This window comes from Pseudorasbora parva, chromosome 20 (genome assembly GCF_024679245.1).
Source record: "Pseudorasbora parva isolate DD20220531a chromosome 20, ASM2467924v1, whole genome shotgun sequence".
Taxonomy (NCBI): Eukaryota; Metazoa; Chordata; class Actinopteri; order Cypriniformes; family Gobionidae; genus Pseudorasbora; species Pseudorasbora parva.
The window spans coordinates 23,719,876-23,741,518 of record NC_090191.1 but is presented as its reverse complement, the minus strand read 5'-3'; the positions used below and the strand labels follow the sequence as shown (position 1 = coordinate 23,741,518).

General features: G+C 38.8%; 1 protein-coding gene across 1 annotated transcript in view; it reads left to right on the top strand.

Moving 5' to 3' along the window:
* The first annotated feature begins 1,591 nt into the window (after positions 1 to 1,591).
* Positions 1,592 to 21,643, top strand: part of LOC137049149 (thyrotropin-releasing hormone-degrading ectoenzyme-like) — a 155,677-nt gene continuing 135,625 nt past the window's right edge. The window contains exons 1-3 of the mRNA XM_067427533.1: positions 1,592 to 2,665; positions 5,649 to 5,922; positions 14,203 to 14,329. Of these exons, the coding sequence (XP_067283634.1) occupies positions 1,977 to 2,665; positions 5,649 to 5,922; positions 14,203 to 14,329 (1,090 nt within the window). The 5' untranslated portion in view covers positions 1,592 to 1,976. The remainder of the gene's footprint in view (positions 2,666 to 5,648; positions 5,923 to 14,202; positions 14,330 to 21,643) is intronic.

Below are 21,643 nucleotides of genomic sequence, written 5' to 3'. Positions count from 1 at the left end.
AGAGTTATCGAGTCAGTCAGGTTATCTTCTTCCATTTGTTTTGATTGACAAATAATAATGTTAGTTGTGGACTGCAGGGGGCGATGTGTCTCTGCCCTCTTATACAGTAATTTCCACACAAATCCATTTTATTCCCTCTCTGGTTGTGCTCTCTCTCTCTCTCTCTCTCTCTCTCTCTCTCTCTCTCTCTCTCTCTCTCTCTCTCTCTCTCTCTCTCTCTCTCTCCTCTCTCTCTCTCTCTTCTCTCTCTCTCTCTCTCTCTCTCTCTCTCTCTCTCTCTCTCTCTCTCTCTCTCTCTCTTCATCGTTCTCCCCTGAAATGACCCTCTGTGAGCCGGCAGTTACAGCCGTCCCTCAAGGACGTTTAACTGAATTTTTTTTTTATTCACTTAGCCCCCCTCACAGACTGATCTTGTGTTGTATGTTTTCATTCACGAGGCTCATGGTTCACACACATTTTCACACCATGACACAGGCTTTTGTGTTCAGATGCCACACTGAAATTGCTTATTTTCTCTTTAAATGCGCCTCTATTTTTTTTTTATTTGATGCAATTTCACAATCATTCAAGGACTTTCCATCTCTGCCCCATTATTTCATGAGAATAGCTTTTAAATTCCATAGGGGTAAAGGGGCGAAGAGCGATCTGGAGAGGATGGAATCCACATGCATTTATTGCCCGTTCTAGTTTCCATTTTTCACTTTATCCTCATCATCTTTCCACCTCGTCTTCTCTCTCCCGGCTCCTTCAAGGGTCTCTTCACACGCTCACCGCTGTCTTCTCACCGTCCTGTTTAACCAGCCATGCCAACGGCTGCAAATTGAGAGTGTTATTTGGTGTTTGGAGCCGTCACTGCGTTCAAAGATACGCCACTGGTCTTTCTTTATGAAACAATGACAGATGCACACTGATGGCGGAGTTAGGTCACTCAAGCTTTTGAGGATGGAAGCTGCGTAAACAGAAAATGCTAATAAATGCTGCTTTATTTCCAATTGTTTCAATCATTTGGAAAAAAGAGTTTGGAGCTTGTCGGAAAACAATATTTATTCTGTTTACTGCACTTTCCTTCAGGAATCTAATGTGATGGGCCTGCTTGCTTCAGCACCACGGACAGCGGCCTCAAATTTACAGCTGCAGCGCGGATTGTTCATGTGATTTATTATTTAGGTTTATAAAACTGAAATCTTGCCAAGCCTAACAGACACTGAAATATCACTCTATTGCACAAAACTAAACTGCTTAACCACGCAACCTCAACACAGTTTATTTGATTAATAATCGCACCTCCAGTTCACGCTTTTGTTGTGAAAATACACAACAGACATGTTCTGTTTCGTGCGATGTGTAATAAACACTGTTGAAAATACTGTCATAGCGTCCCTGTAATATTTTGACATGTACATGTCTCATTTTTCCATTTAATCTGTAAGTTCCATTATATTTCACTGTTACATTAAATTACATGTTGACAGTATTACTGGGCTTAATTTGAGAGAGAGAGAGAGAGAGAGAGAGAGAGAGAGAGGAGAGAGAGAGAGAGAGAGAGAGAGAGAGAGAGAGAGAGAGAGAGAGAGAGAGAGCGCACAGCCCACTGGCTGAAAGAGAGGATGCATCAGAGAGCGAGAGAAACAGGGATGATGATGATGAAGGAGGCAGGAGAAATGAACAGAGAGGAGAGAGAGATTGATCAGGAAGCAGGTGCTGGACCTTCATCCACATCAGACTGATGTCAGAGGAGGAATGGATGAGCGGAAGGACTCGATGAGCTCCAGGATCTGACCGAACGAACTTTTGCTTCACAGCAGTCTAGTCTCGAGATCATCGATCATCAGTTTTCTATTCTACTCTACGATTTGCGCGTTTCGCGGGATCTTTTCCTCGTTTCTCGTCTTTAAACCGGCCCGCTCGCAGTTCGAAGCTGCGCCGCATGAACGGAGGCTGATCATGAATATAAAACACATCAGAGTCGGCATATAATGGGGATCGAGGACGCGAGCATGAGGAACGGACGGGCTCTGTCCGACCAGTGGGCCGACAGCGTGGTGGTCCGGCCCCGGACGACCGAACAGCACATCACTGTTAATAAGAGGCTGGTGCTGGGCTTCGCCATCTCCATCCTCACCCTCATCATCGTCACGGCCATCGCCATCACGCTCAGCGTCAGCTTCGAGAGATGCGCCGCGGAGAGCAGCGGGGCTCTGGCCGCGAACGGCTCCAGCAACAGTAAGTGGAAACAGTCCCGGGACGGGAACATCAGTCACAGAGACACAGAGGACGGCCAGCAGCCCTGGAGACATCTGCGCTTACCGGCCACCCTGCGCCCTCGCCACTACGACCTCCGACTGTCCGTGTACATGGAGAACTTCACCTTCTCCGGCGAGGTGAACATTGAGTTCGAATGCGTCAACTCCACGAAGTTGATCGTGCTGCACACGGACCGGCTGGAGGTGGAGAAAGTGCTGGTGTACTCGGACAGTAAGAAAGCGGGCGTCATGAGGATCCAGCGCCGCTTCCACTACCAGCCCAAGCAGGTGTTTGTGATCGCGCTGCACAGAGAGATGAAGCCCCTCAGAACATACAAGATCAACATCACTTTTCACGCGCACACCGAGCACGAGCTCTTGGGCTTCTTCCGCAGCTCATACGTGCTGAATGGAGAAAGAAGGTATATACTTCAGTATCCGTGTAAAACAACTCTCATAGGTTGATCATGTGTAGTACTGCGGTTACTATGGTAACTACTGATGCCACATTAATGGGCAGTTAAACACAACTTACACCAAGCCGTGTTTTGGCTAATGTTATGCTGCATTCACGGGCTTTATCGTACATACGAGTTTCCAAGGTAAACATTGCACATTAACGCCCTCCCATTTCAAAATTTGAATGGTGTGAGCTCGAAATTAGACTTCAGAAGTGGGAATTATCAAATTTCCGATAGCTTAAGGCAGCATTAAAATTAATATGGGTTCTCATTCAAAAAAGAATCTGACTATCATGTTTTAATTCCAAGTAGGCCTACTTAAGTTGTACTGCAGTAAGAATTATAATGTGTTATTTTACCAGAAATTACAATGGTTAGTGTTGAGGAAGAGAGTTAAACAACGCGACAATTTAAAAATAAAAAGTAGCCTACTATATTTACTATTTAGGCTATTCTTTATGTGTAACTTATAATAGTTGTTGTTGTTTTCTAGTAGGCTTATGAACTGTAGCTAACGTTATATTCGATAGGCTATATATTATTTTATAGTGAGGTTAATGCATTAGCAGTTCATTTGTGACCCTGGACCACAAAACATATCATCTGAATCCAGAATCTAAATATTGAAAAAAATCTTCTTTAAAGTTGTCCAAATGAAGGCCTTAAGCAATGCACATTACTACTACCAATTCTATGTTTTGATATTTTTAGTCAATTTACAAAAATATCTTCATTGAACATGATCTTTGCTTAATATCCTAATAATTTTGACCCATACAATGTTTTGTTGGCTATTGCAACAAATATACCCGTGTGACTTACGATTGGTTTTGTGGTCCTGGGTCACATTTATTTTGTGAGGATTATTTATTCTAAAGCTTGTCATACTTATTGAGTGCTTGTAATCTTTATTCATAATATTACCAGCTTTACATCCAGGTTGAGGTTAAGGTTAGGCAGTTCACCTGTAACTCCTAGTCTAGAATAATTATCTGCATGTATTTTTATACTCAGACAGTAATTGATCGTCAGTGTTCAGGGAGGTCAGAGGTCACACAGATCTGAACGCTATTGTAACCTCTGGGTGTCTGACGCTGCACACAATGACTCATTTACTGTCAGACACTGAGACTCACACATAATCATAGGAAGTTTTCCAGCACAGTGATAAACTTTCATACACCCACACAAAGTTAGATTAACATACATAAACTATTTATGCGGATACTACCATAATACCTCAATATGATCAACATTAAGGTGTTCAGTTCATATCATATGAGCTTCTGTTTATACCAAGACAACCCATTTTTATGTTTGAAAATCTTCAGATCAGTAGTTATAATCTTAAATAACTCTTTAAGATCCAGTGTTGATTATCAGAAGCTCATTTGTGTTGGCTGTAGTTTTACACTGCCTCATATTCACAGTGATTTCAGTTAGACAGCACTGAATATCAACTTCTTGCTCTTGTTTTCTGTCTTCTGACTCTTTGTCCTCTGAGAGAATGGCTCATGTCTGAATCTTTGCCCCGGGTTTTCCTGTATCTGAGACATGTTTAAGCCTCGTTTTACCCTGAAGGCTTGGCTTTTATGGACACACTTCATAAACCGTTTGTCTGTCCACCAGTTGCTTCTTGTCTTTCCAATAACTGTTGAATCTTCTACTTGCTTTCAGCTGTAAACACAGCATGTTAAGGACTCAAGGCGATTCTTTAAACTCTATTGTGAGCTCTTGATATATCCATTGAAGAGCACCTTTGAGGTAAACTCAGTATATGATAATGTTCAGACAGAAGCTCTCCGCTCCGCAGGCTGTGAAGATCGTTGAGTTTAGAGTAATCAGCTCCTGCTGGCTGCTCGTGTATTCATGAACAGTGAACGACGGGGATCTCGCATGATTGAGAAAATACTTGCGTTTATAGTTTATTAGACGTGGGCACAGAGTCGTTCTGATCTGATTGTCTGGGCTTTTCAGAGATTTAACACTTTTTCCCTCCTCCTCTTCACGCTCTTCTTCGAGGTATAAAACCTCTCCAGCAAACTCAAACACCTCCATGTGTTTCACTGCAGGGATTTTCACTCTGGCATCCCTGTAGAATCTCCTCCTGTGTCTGATTTCTCATCACCTCCTGCCTGGGTCTCCTCTGTCATCTTTAAATAGTCTCAAGATGCTTAAAAGGTATCAGCATCTATAAATGTGAATTATATGAAGAGGAGGTAAACAGATGGCACATAATAGACTCGTTATAGATTGTTATGTCATGAAAAGCTACTAATGAGAGTAAAAAGTTGTGACAGAAACGCAGGAGCGAGCCGAACAGCCCTCCTCCCCCCGTCTGCTGGTCATGCTGTGGGTGGCGAAGGCAAAGGTCCCCGTGAGGTTTGAAACGAGCTTTAATATCCGTTAATGCGGCTGTCTGGAATGCAGATCACTTCTTCCCCGCTCTCTAACTGGATTCTGAACTTTGATATTCAGACTCACTTCTGATTCTGATGTCCTAGATGTGTCTGTATGTAGATTATTAATGCTTCACTTAAAATTCACCAATCCTACTACATGTAAGATCAGTCTGACAGCTTTTTATTTTTGTCTTGCCTTCTAAATCGGTTGACATTGTCAATTTGTTGACGTTGTGCTGTCACAGATGGGTTCATCTTTACGGATATCAGATATATCATTAGTATCTCTTATGGTATGTCGAACATTGATGTGATTTAGTTGCTGTGGTTGAACAGCTCAGTTTTGTCCATCTTCACTCCAGGAAGCTCATTAGTGAGATACAAATACACAGCGATGGCAGACAGAGCTAATTTACATTCAGGAAATCATGTGACAACCAGTGTAATGAAGTTAAGGTGAAATGACTCCTGGACTAGTTAAATAGCACATATTTCAGCAGCGTTTTCTTTCATCTTACCTCTCTCGTGTTTTTATTCTGCAGGTATCTTGCGGTGACACAGTTCTCCCCGACTCACGCTAGAAAGGCCTTCCCGTGTTTCGACGAGCCCATCTATAAAGCCACATTCAGAGTGAGTCTAAAACATGAGAGCTCGTATCAGTCGCTGTCCAACATGCCCGTGGAGGCCTCGACGTCGGACGAGGACGGATGGGTGACCAATCATTTCTCCAGGACGCCCCGCATGTCCACGTACTACCTGGCCTGGGCCGTGTGCAACTTCACCTACAGAGAAGCAGTTACAGACAATGGAGTCGTGGTGAGTCGCGTTTTCAGACCCCAAAACTCAAGTGTATGAACAGTATACTGAGATTTTATTATTTGAACTATTTTTCTAAAACCCAGAGAACAGCATTTTAAAGCATCACTACAGATGTACTTCTGAAATAATGAAAGCTATTCTAGAAGATTTTCTGCCTCATCTGCCAAATTCTAAGACAGCACCTCCTGTATGTGTCAAAGTCAAGGCGATCCCACAATGCACTGCACTCAGCTCAGTAATAAAGTCCATCCAAAATGACAAATGAGCCGAGAGAATCAATACAGAACATACACTTGATTGAGCAAAAGTTAAAAGTGACAGTGAAGAGATTTCAAATAAATGCTAATTCAATAAACTTGAAATGTTTTGAACTTGAAAAAATCCTGGAATGAAAAATGCATCACTGTATCCACAAATATGTTAAGCAGCAGAGCAGTTTTCAACATTGATAATAATAAGAAATGTTTCTTGAACGCACCAAATTAGCATATTAAAATGATTTCTAAATGATCATGTGACACTGAAGACTGGAGTAATGATGCTAAAAAATTCAACTTCGCAGCACAGGAATAAATTACATTTGAAAATATATTTGAATAGAAAACTAATATATTTTGTAATTATCGTTAAAAATATAATTTTTTTTAATCAAATAAATGCATACTTGGTGAGCAGAAGAGACTTCTTTCATAAACATTACAAATACCGACCCTAAACTTTTGAACGGGTAGCCTATGTGAATATAATTCGTTAAATACTGAAAAGTATTGATAACATAGTTTAATCTTAAAAATGTACTTCTTCATCCAATATCTGTGTGTGCAATGTATCTTTAAGTTCATCGACTCCCCATCCGTTGCTCGTATAATGCATGTCAATGGGGTCTAGTTCTAATAAGACCCCACTGACATGCATTATAAGAGCAAATCTTCATTTGTGTTCTACTGAAGAAACAAACACACCTACAACTTGGATGCCCTGGGGGTAAGCAGATAAACATTGAATTTTGGGCGAACTATCCCTTTAACATTGTGTTCATAATCATTAAACTAAGCATAAATCACACCAAAAAAAAAAAAAAACTCACATCAAGAAGAAACACGTCAATAAGTGTACATTTTTGGTGTACTCTAACCTTTTAAGACAATGATCATGTGAGTTGAGCGCTATCACTCGACAGCAGCTTTTTTTTGTGACTTTTCCCTCTGTAAAATTAGGTAGAAACGATGATAGCCACTCTTCAAATCATCACCAAATTGGACTAATTTGGATGGTCACTCTAAAAGTGCGGTTTTAACTAAGAGATTTCAAGACTTTGTGTCGGGGGAAATATGATTTAAGTGTGTAGCAACAGCAATTTGACCCTGTTTTGATGTATATTAAATTGAGTGGAGGAGTCGATTCCATAGACTCCTACAGTGGGAGTCGGGAATCGGAGTTGACTCCAAAAAACCTGGAATCGAACACCCCTAGTGTTGCAACATGTCCTCTAACCTATACGCCTATATAGGTAATTTGTCATTCCTTTAAAGACGACCCATAGGAGTGTTTACTAAAGCTGCGCCCCTATTAACAATATTTTAATTAATTAAATACGACACACAGGAGCGTTTTCTAAAGTTGTGCTCTTATTTACGTAACACGACACTGTCATTTTTAAGCCAGCTAGAGGGCGCATGACTTTAAAACGTAAATATAGGTGCTAGAAAAACAACCTATAGAGTCGTATTTTTTTTGGAGGACAAGTTGAGTATATTGAATCATCGGCTCAGTTAAGATGCTCCCTTAGGCAGCTGCCAAGACAGCACAGTCGATATGTTTATGTTACAGTACATTGCTATAGTCAACAAATAATGGTTACACAATGGATAATGGAAATGGTTGTCTCCGCTAACATCAGTCCAGAGTCCACAGTCATATCCGTGCCTACTAAAAGAGTAGCAGACATGTGTGCAACTGGTGTCCACTTATGCTATGATCAGGATTGTATTCATGACAAACTCTTCCAGGTTTTATATAACATACAGGAACTTGTTTGATCTGAACCGTAGCCATTAAGATAATATAAAGTGTGTGTTGCATCACTTTCACCACATGCACTTAAATGTTTTTTTGTGACACTGAATCCTCACATTCTAAGCAGCTTCATCTGTCATGCTTCATCTTATGATCTGCGTTACGGATATCACGTTCAGTCAAAGTCCTGCTGTCATATTAGACACTTCCTGAGGGCTTCTGCTGTGTGCCCTTGGCCGGCCTCCTCCTCATATTAGTGTAATTAATCTATCTCCTTCAGCATGACCGCGCTCTCCTTTATATCAAATCATCTCTGCCATGCTGACTGTAGTGTGTGCCTCTATATGGGGCATTTATACCCACACTGTGGCTTGTAGCGGTTAGCCGCCTGCTAGCTTCCTCCATCAATCACATTAAATCGGCAGGGTAGCCCCCTCGCTCCATTCATCATACAGATTCGGCGAGAGGAAAGATCGTGGGAGAGGAACGTTGGAGAGCAGAGTGGATTTATTACTCTGGGTTTATGGGGAAACACTGATCTGCCACACACACGTGTAAAGATCATGGCAGAGCCGGCAGCAGTTGGTTGGACATTATGTATTATGGTTTTTAAGGGTCGAGGTGAGAGGTCTCAAACTCAAATTACACAAGCCAGGCGGTGTTCCCTTTTGGGGGCCAGTTGAACAGTTTTACTTTGGGTTTTTACACAATGAATTTAAATTATATTCATTTATTGGCAGCAGTTATTGACGCATTTGACTTATCTTTCCCTCATACCCAATTTACTAGAGTAATGATGCCTGAGATTGTATTTCTTGAGAACTGCAGGCTTGCTTGTTGTCGTCATCTTTACTTTAGGATTTAATGAGCCATGAGTAAAAAAAAAACATATATATATATATATATATATATATATATATATATATATATATATATATATATATATATATATATATATATATATATATATATATATATATATATATATATATATATATATATATATATATATATATATATATATTAGGCTTCTGTTTAACAATCCTTTACAGTATATGTATATATTATAAACAGGGAAGGCCCAACAAAAAAATGCATGTTTAAGGATAAACTAGTAACATTAGAAGTGCTGTTTGGAACTCTATATTAATGACACAATGAAATGCTATTCATTTTACTTGCACATAATTGTGAAGGATTCGTCAGTGTTTTCCATCAAAACCTTACAGATAAAATCAAACTTTTAAACTGCTAGTTTATTGCTTCTGTTTGGTTATTGATTGTATTTGTTTAGTTTTTTCTTCTCTGTTTATTGTTTGGGTTTTTGTTCATGTTTAGATCTGGTACTGTTTGTTTAATATATTTAGTTTGGATGCAAACAAAACATCTTTTGTTTGGTTTCTGTTTAGTTTGTGGTTCTGTTTGCTTAATGGTTTTGTTTGGATCTTTATTCTGTTAGTTAAAGAGTTCTGTTCAATTGTTTGTTTGTTGTCTCTGCTTGAGTCTTTGGCATGTTTGTTCTGTTTGGATGGAGGTTCTGTTTGTTTATGTTTTCTTTTATATTTTAGTTCTGTTTGCTTATTGGTTTTGTTTGGATCTTTGTTTGGTTTTTGTTTAGATGTTAGTTCTGTTTGATTAATGGTTTTGTTTGGATCTTTATTCTGTTAGTTAAAGTGTTCTTTTCATTTGTTTGTTGGCTCTGCTTGAGTCTGGCATTTTTGTTCTGTTTTGATGTAGGCTCTTTTTGTTTATTGTTTCTGTTTGGGTATTTGATATGTTTGTTTATTGATTCTGTTGGATACATTATTTTGTTTAGATTTTTGTACTTGAAGGTTCTGTTTGTTTATTGTTTCTGTTTGGGTATTTGATATGTTTGTTTATTGATTCTGTGGGATACATTATTTTGTTTGGATTTTTGTACTTGAAGGTTCTGTTTGTTTGTACATCCTTGGTTGTTTGGTATGTTTGTTATTTGGTTCTGTTTGGATGTAGGTTTCAGTTTGTTTATTGATTTCATTTAGACCTTGGATCTGTTTGTTTAATGTTTTGTTTTCTCTGCTTGAGTATTTGGTATACATTTGATTGTTGGTTTTCTGTTTTGTTTGGATATTTGTACTCTTAATATGGGGGGGTGGGGTTCTGACTTTCTGACTGATTCTGCATTCTGACTTTTTTTTACACTGTTAAAGAGTTGAATTCTCATGCTAAACAAGTCTCTGAAAGTTTTTTTTTGTGTGTGCACACATCAACCAGAGCGAAAGCAAGAACACGTCCATCAACAAGCATCATTCGGGTTACGGAAGCCATTCATTTTGTCTACACGAGCGCGAGCAGCCCTTTGTTTTTTGCTGTCATTTTGTTTTTAGACCATGGAATCAACGATGTCACTAAATAAGTGTGTTTATTGTGAGGGAAAGATCATTTTGTTCAGCTTCCCAAATAACCCAGGGTTAAGGAAACAGTTATGAAACAGTTCGGCAAGTGTGTTTGTTTGATCCCGGTCATGAGCCATGAGAAACTCCATTAAATGTCTGTGTTTCGTTTGCAATCGGCACGTAAGTGCATATAATGTCAACAACACAGAAGTATAGTGAAGCAAAATTTATCCAGGGATAATGACATGATGTATTGTGCTTGTTTTTGTGAAATATCAGGACACAAATGTGTATAATGACATGGGTATTACATAGGTATTACAAGGAGAGGGGGAAATATGAGGACATTACCCATGTCCCCACTTTTTAAAAGGCTTATAAATCATACAGGATGAGTATTTTTTTTTTTTTTTTTTTTTTGTAAAATTGCAGAATGTTTCCTGTGATGGGTAGGTTTAGGGGTAGGGGCAGGGGCAGTGTAAGGGGATAGCAGATATGGTTTGTACAGTATAAAAACCATTACACCTATGGAATGTCCCCACATTTCACAAAAACAAATGTGTGTGTGTGTCTCTTTAGCTCCGCCCACTGCATGCCTCCACGAGTTCGGCTGTTTTCGGAAAGAATGGGTACAGAGTATCTGTCTTTTATAAATATGATAAAACTAAAGACTCTTCAGAGATATGAAGGATGCAATACTACTTAGGTACTCAAGAATAACATGAGATTGGCAGAAACTGTCTGTGTTATGTCCCCTTTAAAGGTTTTGTTTGTTCTGATAGAGTGTTTGGTATGTTCGTTTTTATTCTCTATGCATGGGCGTTTAGTATGTTTTTTATTGTCTCTGTTTGTTAATTGGTTCTGTTTGTTTATTGGTTCTGTTTGAGTGTTGGGCAGCTCATTCCATTTGATGAGGATTTAAGCGGTTCAGCTCACTGGTTTAGAGGTGCTTAATTTGGCTACAGTCTTAAACAATCCCTCAGAAAATCTGCACCATTAACATAAACATAACTGCTAATTGTTTATTTATATTGGTTGTTCTGCTATAAAATCAGATTATAACTTGAATGCTCTCTTAAGACTAGTATAACGAGCAATTTTGAGTGAATACAATTGAACTTTAATGTTCCATATCTCCCATTATATTCAGTTATGACCCAAACAATTTCAGATAATACCCTGCATGTTCTGCAACCTCTGGGAGTGATGTCAAACCTAAAATATCTGGAGAAAAATGTATTTCCCAAACCAGACAGTAATGGATTGTGCCGTCTTTTGCCCGCTCTCCAAAATGATTTGAAGTCTGAGCTTGGATTGTTTGTTTCATCTGTCTTCACCAGCCTACATGGTTTTGTTAACCTGTTGCTGCATGTGAATAATGCCCAGTCTTTATCATCACACACCTCTGTTTTGGTGAACGTGACCTTTGTTTCACCTGTATTGACCATAGGCTCTTCACATATTGCAAATTGACCCTAAGCGTCTTCAAACTTGTGATTTCTGAAACAAACAAATACTAACATTCAACAGGGTTTCCCTTTCTGATGCATACACTCTAAGAAGAAAAGGTTCTATATAGAACCTTCAAAGGTTCTATCGGCGCTACGTATTTGGAACCACAGATATGTATACGTATACATATCTATGTTTGGAACCCCTAAAAGGTTCTATATAGAACCCTTTTTAAGTGACAAAAGGGTTGTTTCTTGTCATTATACTGTAGAACCTTTTTGGCATAAAAGGTTCTTTGGAGTATACTTTTGGATAAAGGGTTCTTTGGAGTATACTCAACCCCAAAGAACCTTTTATGCCAAAAAGGTTCTATTATGATAAGACAAAACCCTTTTGGCACTTAAAAAGGGTGCTGTATAGAACCTTTTAGGGGTTCCAAATACGTAGCGCCGATAGAACCTTTGAAGGTTCTATATAGAACCGTTTCTTCGACGAGTGTAGTTTTTACTTATTGTATTATACGTGCTAAAATAAAAGAAACTGGTCCTAAAGCAGCATATTCCATTCATAACACTGTAGCAGCCGTTATTAAATCCCCTGGTTTAGTGTCAGTCCGTTTTATTTATCGTATCATTAAAATGACAAATGTTCTTGTGATATCTAATCAACATTCAACACCACTATACTATGCTCATTACGTATTCATAAAATTACCCAGCCTGATCAGAAAAGCTTGTTTACTGCATTTAATTGACAAAATGATGATTTTAGCAGTGGAATACAAATGCCTTGAAACGTCTATGTAGGTTTTAAAGTTAAAATACCAGCTTATGCCAGCATGAATGTCAATCCTGATTAATGCTGTTTTGGTGCTGGTAAACCATTCTGACTGGTCTAAACATCACAAGCTGTACAATTTTTACATGTTCATTTCTATGGCACAGTTTGAACCTTTATAGGAATGAATTTGTGAAGCGCCTGAAGTATCTCTCGTATACAGACATATATAGTGGAATAGCTCAACAGGTTGTTAATCAGGTCAAGTGCTCCTTGTCATCTTCCGAGCTTCATCTTTTCATCAGAAAGAGCTTTTTAGTGGATCAATGTTGAGCAGCCGCTCATTGAGAGAATCACTATTTGAGTTCAATTAACCTCATTTAAGTCTCTGTCAAGCTGCCTTCAATAAAACCAAACAAACAAACAAACAAACAAACAAAGCAGTCCGCACTGGAGTCGGATTGAACGATCTCCACAATGTCTGATTAATAAAGCTTCTCTTGATTGTCAACCTGAATGCTTTGTCTAATTACAGGTTGTTTTAAAGTCGCATTGATCTGATTGAGCTTAGAATCATTTCCACAGCCCTAAGTGGCGTCCATTCATCTTTAAATCAGACATATATCAGACAGTAGCTGATCGATACAGTTGCAACATGTGAGGTAAACAACACATAATTCAATGTGCATTGCTGCCAGGCTCTGAAACAAAGGCTTTCCTCTTGCTTGTTTTGCTCAGTAACTCTGTTAGTGTAGGAGGACATTCATTCTGAGTAGATGGATGTTCGTTCAGAAAGCTGTGCTGTTCATCAGCCTTCGGCTAAAAGAGACCAAGATCATTTTTACTGTGAGAATACATTTCCCACAGAGCCACACCTCACACACTTTCTCTTTTAGACTTGTTCTCTCCTCACTCTCTCTTTCTCTCTGTCACAAACATAAAACCGTAAATACAGAATAAAGGATTTTGCAATAATGCAAATGTTTTGTCTTTTTGTTTTCCTGGAAATCTAATTTGTTTCTAAAGACAAATGTCTAAAACCCCAGTTTAATGAATACAGCTTTAAAATGGATGGAAATAATCCTATACTGGTAACATTTTTCACTGGCTGCAGTTCAATAACACAGAGTTTTATTAAAAGTGCAGGTCATTTAAAGAAGTCATGACTCCAGCATAATAGATACATTCTCAGGTTTACTGATACATATTTAATTTTTCATATACACATATTTTTCCCTGAAATGTCCAGTTATGACATTTTTTTTTAAATAAAACTACTTTACTTTTGGAACTTTCTTCAGGATTATGGGTGCTAGTTGTTCATTTAGCATCGTTTGTTTAATAATTTTGGACCTCATGGTTGGTCTGCCTGTTCAAAACTGGTTCTCTAAAGAAAAGGAATGATTTCTGTCATGCTGTAGTGACAATAATATCTTCGTATGTTTTACATCCTGGATAACGGATGCACTCAAAAATTCCCAAGCCAGATTTTGGCATTTGGCAGACATATTCTCCAAAGATTGTCTTTCAAATCCCGAACAGTTATCCTTTGAGGGAATTCAGGTTAGGAATAAACCAGAGCCGTACAAGTGTTCATTCAGCACCTGGCACAATTTGACTTTTGTCCTCCCTCTCTTCCGATGTTGTGTTGATGCAGATTCGGCTGTACGCCAGGCCTGACGCCATCCAGAGCGGATCGGGGGACTACGCTCTGCACATCACCAAGAGACTCCTGCCGTTTTACCAGGATTACTTCAAAGTCAAATATTCTCTCCCTAAATTAGGTAAGACTGGCGGTGAAATGCCTTCAGCTTTGTCTGGCTGCAGTGGAACGGGCAATAAATGTTCATCTCACGGGAAAGCGAGTGATTTTTCATAGTTCCATTTGTACTGCCAGCTGGTTCTTTGTGACTTCCTGTTTTGTGCTCGTGTCAAGAGGTGAAGGAGTGTCGACAGCAACTCAGTTCTTGCATTTGTGGATCCCAAAAGCATTCTAGGCTGTTTGTGGTGTTTGGTCTTGGGAATTAGAGCACACAAACACCATGATATGTGTGGTACTGTATATGTAGTGTGGTTGTGGTGGACTGTCTCGCTCCATTGGGTTCCTGTCAGCTCTCTGTATTCATTTGAATATAGCTATCAATCTCTCTGGGCCTCTGTCTGTCGCTCTCTTCCCCCGCCTGCTCACTTCCTCTCTAAATGTGTGTGTTTGCATGTAATATTAATCATGTTACTCTCTTAAACGCTCTCTGGGAAGCATTTGCTCTGTTTGCTAATAAGGTTAAGACCCTCTCAATATTCACACACATACTACATCTCAATGATTTTCTTTCTGAATTTCTTTCCTTCTCGTTTTCACCTTCTGGTAAATCCAGCTTAAGCTATTAGCTGTGTGTTAAGGAACATGGCAGTCGGTCTGCTAGTTTGCAACAGCTAATGATCATCCTAGACCAGCTAATATATTTCTAAAGCACAGCGATGGCTTAAGATGGATATTCTATCAGGGACTTTAAATCTACAGTTAAATCTAAAATAAGAAGTGGTAATGAGGAAAATGTAGCATCTTTGGTAATGTAATGTAAGCATGCATTACCTTGTGGAAAAGATAATCGCAGTTGCAATAGTGATATATTTTTTCTTTTGTGTTGTATTATGAGCAAAACGGCACTGTAAAAAATATAATTAAAAAAAATGTATCTGGTTGCCTTCAAATTTTGAGTTCTTTGAAATTAAAAAATTGAGTTAATACAATGAACATTTTTGAGAATCGACAACCTTTATTAAAATATTATTAAAAGATTTTGTATTATATTGAGTAATTGTGTGTGTTTTATTTGTGATGACGCACGCAGTGAAACATGCAATTGTGCTATTTTCATGATTTATCACATTTTTATGTGGTTCAGATACAATAATATTTTGAGTGTCTATTTATTAAACCAATTTCCTTCATTGTATCAACTCAAATTTTTAACTTCAATAAACTCAAAATTTTAAGGCAACCAGGTTACTTACTTTTTTAAGTTAAACCAACAATATTTTTTACAGTTTAGAAACAAGAAAATAATGTAGGAGACTTGATTTTGTCCATTAGGAATTGACTGAATAGTTGGATCATTATGGTTTGCTGAACACAAAAGAATATATTATAAAGAATATGGGTAACCAAACAGTTGATGTAAATAACATGCAATTAAGTGTTCAAAAAAAAAAAAAACATTACTTTTAGTTTGCACTATTATATTCTTATATTCACTAGATTCCTTTAAAGTATATTATTTAAAAGTATGCTAAGTGTTCTTTTCACAAGGGTTAGCATATGACACACTGGCTCAATAGTCTCTGGCTTTATGCTTCATGCAGCTGTAAGTTCTGTGCAGGACACGAGATAATCAATATCTTGTAAACCAAGCTTTTTCATGTGACCTACAGTATCAGAACAGGATTGGCATCTTTTTAATCCTCTCAACATCCCGCGTGTCACTAATGAGTGTTTTTCATTCCTTCTGCTCTATTGATTGACGTCCTGCAGGATTGTTTCACAGAATATTTTCAAACGTGTGTAACCTGAGGCTGGAGATTTTCACGATCTTCATTTTGTCACCTGCTAAAAAGATGCTCACGTCTGGCTGTTCAAATGTCACGTCAAGGATGCTGCTTGTGCAATGAAACCGTTTGTTTACGGATCAAAATGTTGCTTGTCACTGCTAAACTGAGGGGTCGAGATGGTTTCAGTGTGAAGTGCGGCTTGATTTGAGAAATGATGTGGACGTAATTAAAGCGTCCGTTACATAAAGACACCATCTGTGTGTTGAGTGTTGCAGCAGTTGCAGCCCCTCTGGTCTCGAAACAGGGACATTCTGTCTTTCTGTTCATGCAAACGAGAAAAACACAGAGAAATTAAGTCAGAGCGTACAGGTTAAGGACGGCACGCCAGGAGCAGATCACATCTCAAGTTCTTGAAGCGCCGCGCACAGATGTGTTTTAAAAGCTTGTTACAGCTGTTGAAAGATTTTTGGCCGTTTGTCTTCTCTGACTTAAAGACATTTCTTTGTATCTGCAGCTCTTGGCATGTGATTTGTGGCTAATGCATTGCGATTTCTTTCAGAAGAAACGGCGGCACAAACGGCAACACGACCCATTCATTAAAATGGCCGATTGTTCGCCTGCCGAATTTGAAGCAGAGTCCAATTAGAGCAACTTAATCAGAGCCGCCATTTACTGTCACTGGCAAATGAGAGACAAAGAGCCACCGCACACTTTCTCTCTTCCTCTGTTCCTCTCTTTCATTCATTCTCTCTCAAAGAGCGTAAAAAATGAATGACAGGAAAGGGTTTTAAAGAATGATGCAAACCAGAGGAGAAAATGAGCTTTGTTGTCAGGTAGCGGTTAATACCTTCATATCATGATCAGTAATCGGTTTCATGGCTTTGACGCAGAAGCCTCCAGAAGCTTCATCATCAGTGAAGAGTCACGTGCAGAATGATAATAAGATGAAGAATCAGAGCGGAGTGTGTTTGCATCCACAACACCCTTCATCCATTTAGCTTTCATTACATCAACAAGTGTCTTCAGCTGCAAGAATCAAGTCGGAAGCTTCTGGGAGTAGTCGTGAGGACGCTCTTTAGGTCCCAATGAACGGAGAAATAAACAAATCTGTCATAAGTCAGCATTTGCAGCAGTGTCACTTTCACAGTCTGGTGCTCAAACGTTGACTCACTTTGTATATCAAATGAGATGCTGCTCAGACATGATAAAATAGTCTCAAACAGTGGTCAAAACAATATTTTGAACATAATTCTTTGCTATTAATTATTGCATATTGCACAATACACATACATGAGTGACATTCAGTTAAAGGGATAGTTTATCCAAAAATGAAATTTTGCACATTTACTCACCCTCAAGCCATCCTAGATGTATATGACATTCTTCTTTCAGACTAATACAATCTGAGTTATATTAAAAAATGTCCTGGCTAATCCAAGCATTATAATGGCAGTGAATGGGAACCCAAAATTTAAAGCACGAAAAGTGCATCCATTATTTTTTTTAAATCCACACGGCTCTGGGGGGTTAATGAAGGCCTTCTGTAGTGAATCAATGAGTTTGTGTAAGAAAAATATCCATATTTAACACGTTATCAAGTACAATTTTGGCTGACATTTACTTTCATCATAAAGCTTAACCTGGACATTTCTAATATAACTCCAATTGTATTCATCTGAAAAAAGAATGTCATATACACCTGGCTTGAGGGTGAGTATGAGTACATTTTGGGTGAACTATCCCATTAAATAAAACCTATTTAAATATATTTTTAATATAATATTGTATTATAATCAATCAAATAACTGCGGCTAAATCAATAAAGATCGAATATGAGCAAAGTTCATTCAAGACTCTGTAAATAGAAGGTCAAGGGCATTGTGGGAGACGTTGTTCCACGCAGGTTGCATATAGCAAATTTAAGCAAATGTTAAAAACGAGTTATTCTATAAATTCAGTATTCAATATAGTAGTATGCTATTTAAAACATATCACTGGTGTTACATTTTCCGGCCCCACTTTATATAAAGTGGCCTTAAGTACTATGTACTTACATCCAAAAATAAGTACAATGTACTTACTGTGTTCAAATTGTATTGAAAAGCACTTTTGTCGATATTGAGGTGGGGTACGGGTAGAGTTAGGGACAGGTGTGGTGATATGGGTAAGTTTTAGGCTAGGGTTAGGTGTAAGGGAAGTGCCAACTGTGTAAATAAAAATGTAACTACAGAAATTAATTACAGACGTAATTACATGCAGTTTGCATGTACAAGTGCATTGTATCAAATGATTGATTAAAATGTTAGTACATAGTAGTTAAGGCCACCTAATATAAAGTGGGTCCCATTTTACTTAATAAAAACATATAACACTGTCAAATTTATTTATTATTTAAAATCTGACTTGACCGATGGTCTGTTCGAGTCTACAGTCGATATCAGAAGTCGAAGACTATAATGAAGCACATCATCTGTTTGTCAGAATAAAGAGACAGCGTGAGAGCTTGAAGTAGCGTTTAGCGCGTCCTTTGAGAGGGACGTGATCTTTCTTAGATATTGATCTACAGTAAGTGCTTCTCAGAGAGAGATCAATGATCTATCAAAAAGAGGCCGAGCCTGACAGCGGCATCTGAGTGACAGATACGGATGAATGCAAAAGGAAAACGAATGTGTGACAAATGTGGACGGGTTCATCTTCCTTTGCTGTTAAAGCTGCAGAAAGATCAGCAGTTCGTGTGTGTGTGTGTGTGTGTGTGTGTGTATGTGAGAGAGAGATAAGATGGACACTGGGAAGAGATCCAGTGCATCGCCAACTAATCAGACCAATCAAATCCCAGAGTCATTCACTGGCGGTTATTCCTTCTGAACTTCCTGCATGTGGATCCAGGAACAAGTTCATCTTGGCTGAATTATGTAAAGCGTCCGTTCTCAGGGATCAGATCCAGCTCAGAATCACACGTGACCTTCAGATTTATTTGAACACAGTCATAGAGGAGAGAAGAGGAGAGGAGAGGAGAGAAGAGAAGAGAAGAGAAGAGAAGAGGAGAGGAGAGAAGAGAAGAGAAGAGAAGAGAAGAGAAGAGAAGAGAAGAGAAGAGAAGAGAAGAGAAGAGAAGAGAAGAGAAGAGGAGAGAAGAGAAGAGAAGAAAAGAGGAGAGGAGAGGAGAGAAGAGAAGAGAAGAGAAGAGAAGAGAAGAGAAGAGAAGAGAAGAGAAGAGAAGAGAAGAGAAGAGAAGAGAAGAGAAGAGAAGAGAAGAGAAGAGAAGAGAAATCAAACTCTATGAATAAGACATGAAAGACTGACAGCAGGACGTCTCAGGACATCTGATGCACTTTCAAGTGTTTTCTGAGGTGAGCGATTGATTTCGAGGAGGATGAGAATGTTTTTTATTTCTTTGTTTTGAGTCCATTTCTTCCCTCACTTTTGCAGTTCATGTCCTCTTCAAGGACATCTTTATCGGCACCGTTCCGGCTCTATTCTAACCATTATTATTATTTATCATCAATACAACTGTGACGCTGCCATTTCTCTTTTAGTTTCCTTCATCTCACTCTTTTATTTCTTTCTAGCTCGCTCTTTCAGTCTCTTTCCTCCCCGATCCTGGCACACAAATCTACTCATCATCCCTCAATACTTCTTCAAAAATTGAAGCATAAGCTGCACTTTTAAATGTTTTAAATTCTTTTTTTTGTGTTTTGATCGCTGTCTCTCTCTCTGTGTGAATGCTCTGGGTCAGCCCTTAATACATAAAATCCCAAGGATGATGGTAATCTCTTCTAGAATTCATTAAAACTAATCATCAAGGTTGGACGGGGGGCGTTTTGAAAGCGCCTCACCATCGATGTGAAAGTGACGGTCATAAAACTGAAGGGTATTTCACTAGAGATGAAAAATGAGGCACATTATAAAAGAATCACAAAGCTGCTGTATGTCTGATGAATGTTAACAGAGTGACGCTCTCCATCCCTCTTCTTTCACTGAGGAAAAACTTTTACAGTGTTTGCCAAGTGTTTCTCAAAACTGACTTTTGACCCTTCAAGTTCTTCTAAACTGTTTATAGTGTTCTTTTCAAGAAAAGGAGGTTGAAATTCGTTCATTTTAACAGCATTTCCGTTATTTTAAAATGTGCCATTATGATTGATGAGCTCATTTTCTTTATAGATCGCTCCTTATTAGAGCACAAATTCATAATCCTCATCAGAAGAAACAGAAATCTCCATTTCTCGATTCGTCTGGTATAAAATGAAAAATCCAACCATTATTAACTCCCCTTTCCTCACATTTTAATGAATAACATCCCAGCACTGACTGAGACCTTTATGTGTTTTCCATTACCAGTCGCTCAAAGCGAGAGCTCATTCACAATGCATTAATACGATAAGAGTGTGTGACGGGGTCTGCTTTATGTTGCTGTTTATCATAGAAACTTATTAGATCACACAATGTCACATGATGAAAGGAGACGGCTTGACACTCCCGCTGTCATGAATCACATGAGCTGTCACGTTCATTTTTGGATGGTGCTAATAAACATACAGGTGTCTGCAGCTTCTCTATTAATATTTCATGAGCTTTGCTTTGCTTTACTTTGCATTTCAATACGAGCTAGAAGCCTTCATCATCTACAAATAACAACAAGAGTGAAATTGTACCTTATGAGAAGCTGCTACATTATCAGGCACTGAAAGAAGAGAAATTGTAACTGAATTATTTTATTATCTATTTCATAATATGTTATTATACACTCACCTAAAGGATTATTAGGAACCCCATACTAATGCTGTGTTTAAACCCCTTTCACCTTCAGAACTGCCTTAATTCTACGTGGCATTGATTCCACAAGGTGCTAAAAGCATTCTTTAGAAATGATGGCCCATATTGATACAGTTAATACTTGTTAGTGTACTATGTTCTTAACAACATAGTAATGTCAAACTTTGCCAGAATTAATTGTCTCCCGTGTGGTTCTTGTGAATACAGCACAGTCTGAAGAGTTTCATTTTTCTCGCTTGTCATTTCTTGCGTTGAGTTCTTCAATCTTTATTTTCTGCTTTCAGAGCTCTAGCGCCAGCAGTGCGGCTGTATTCAGAGAAACACACTGACATTTAGAGCGTTTAATCACAGCTGTGCGTGTGTGTGTCTGTGTGTGTGTATTCGGCCCTGTCGAGGTGTGATGAAAACCGTGTTTCGTGCTTTCTGCTGAGTTTGCCTCTTGTTTTTTTTGGAGGCCGAAGGCGATGTCACGGACCTCGTGTCTCTTCATCTATCAGCCGGTTTCTGAAATCTGCAGCCTCTGGTCTTTATCGATCCTGCCCATCATTTTTGTTCGCTTCCTGCTGAGACTGGAGCAGAGATGGAGATTCAGAACAGCAAGGAGGAACTCTGCTGTTTCCTTTCAAAAAGATTAAAAGGGAAGTTTGCTGATGGTTGCGATATCCAGACATCAGGATATACTGAACACATACAGCAGGGGAACACGTCTGTGATGTTTCTGGCAGTTTGTGATGTCAGTTGAGTTTGGTGTCCAGTGTAATCTTTTCCCAGTGTGA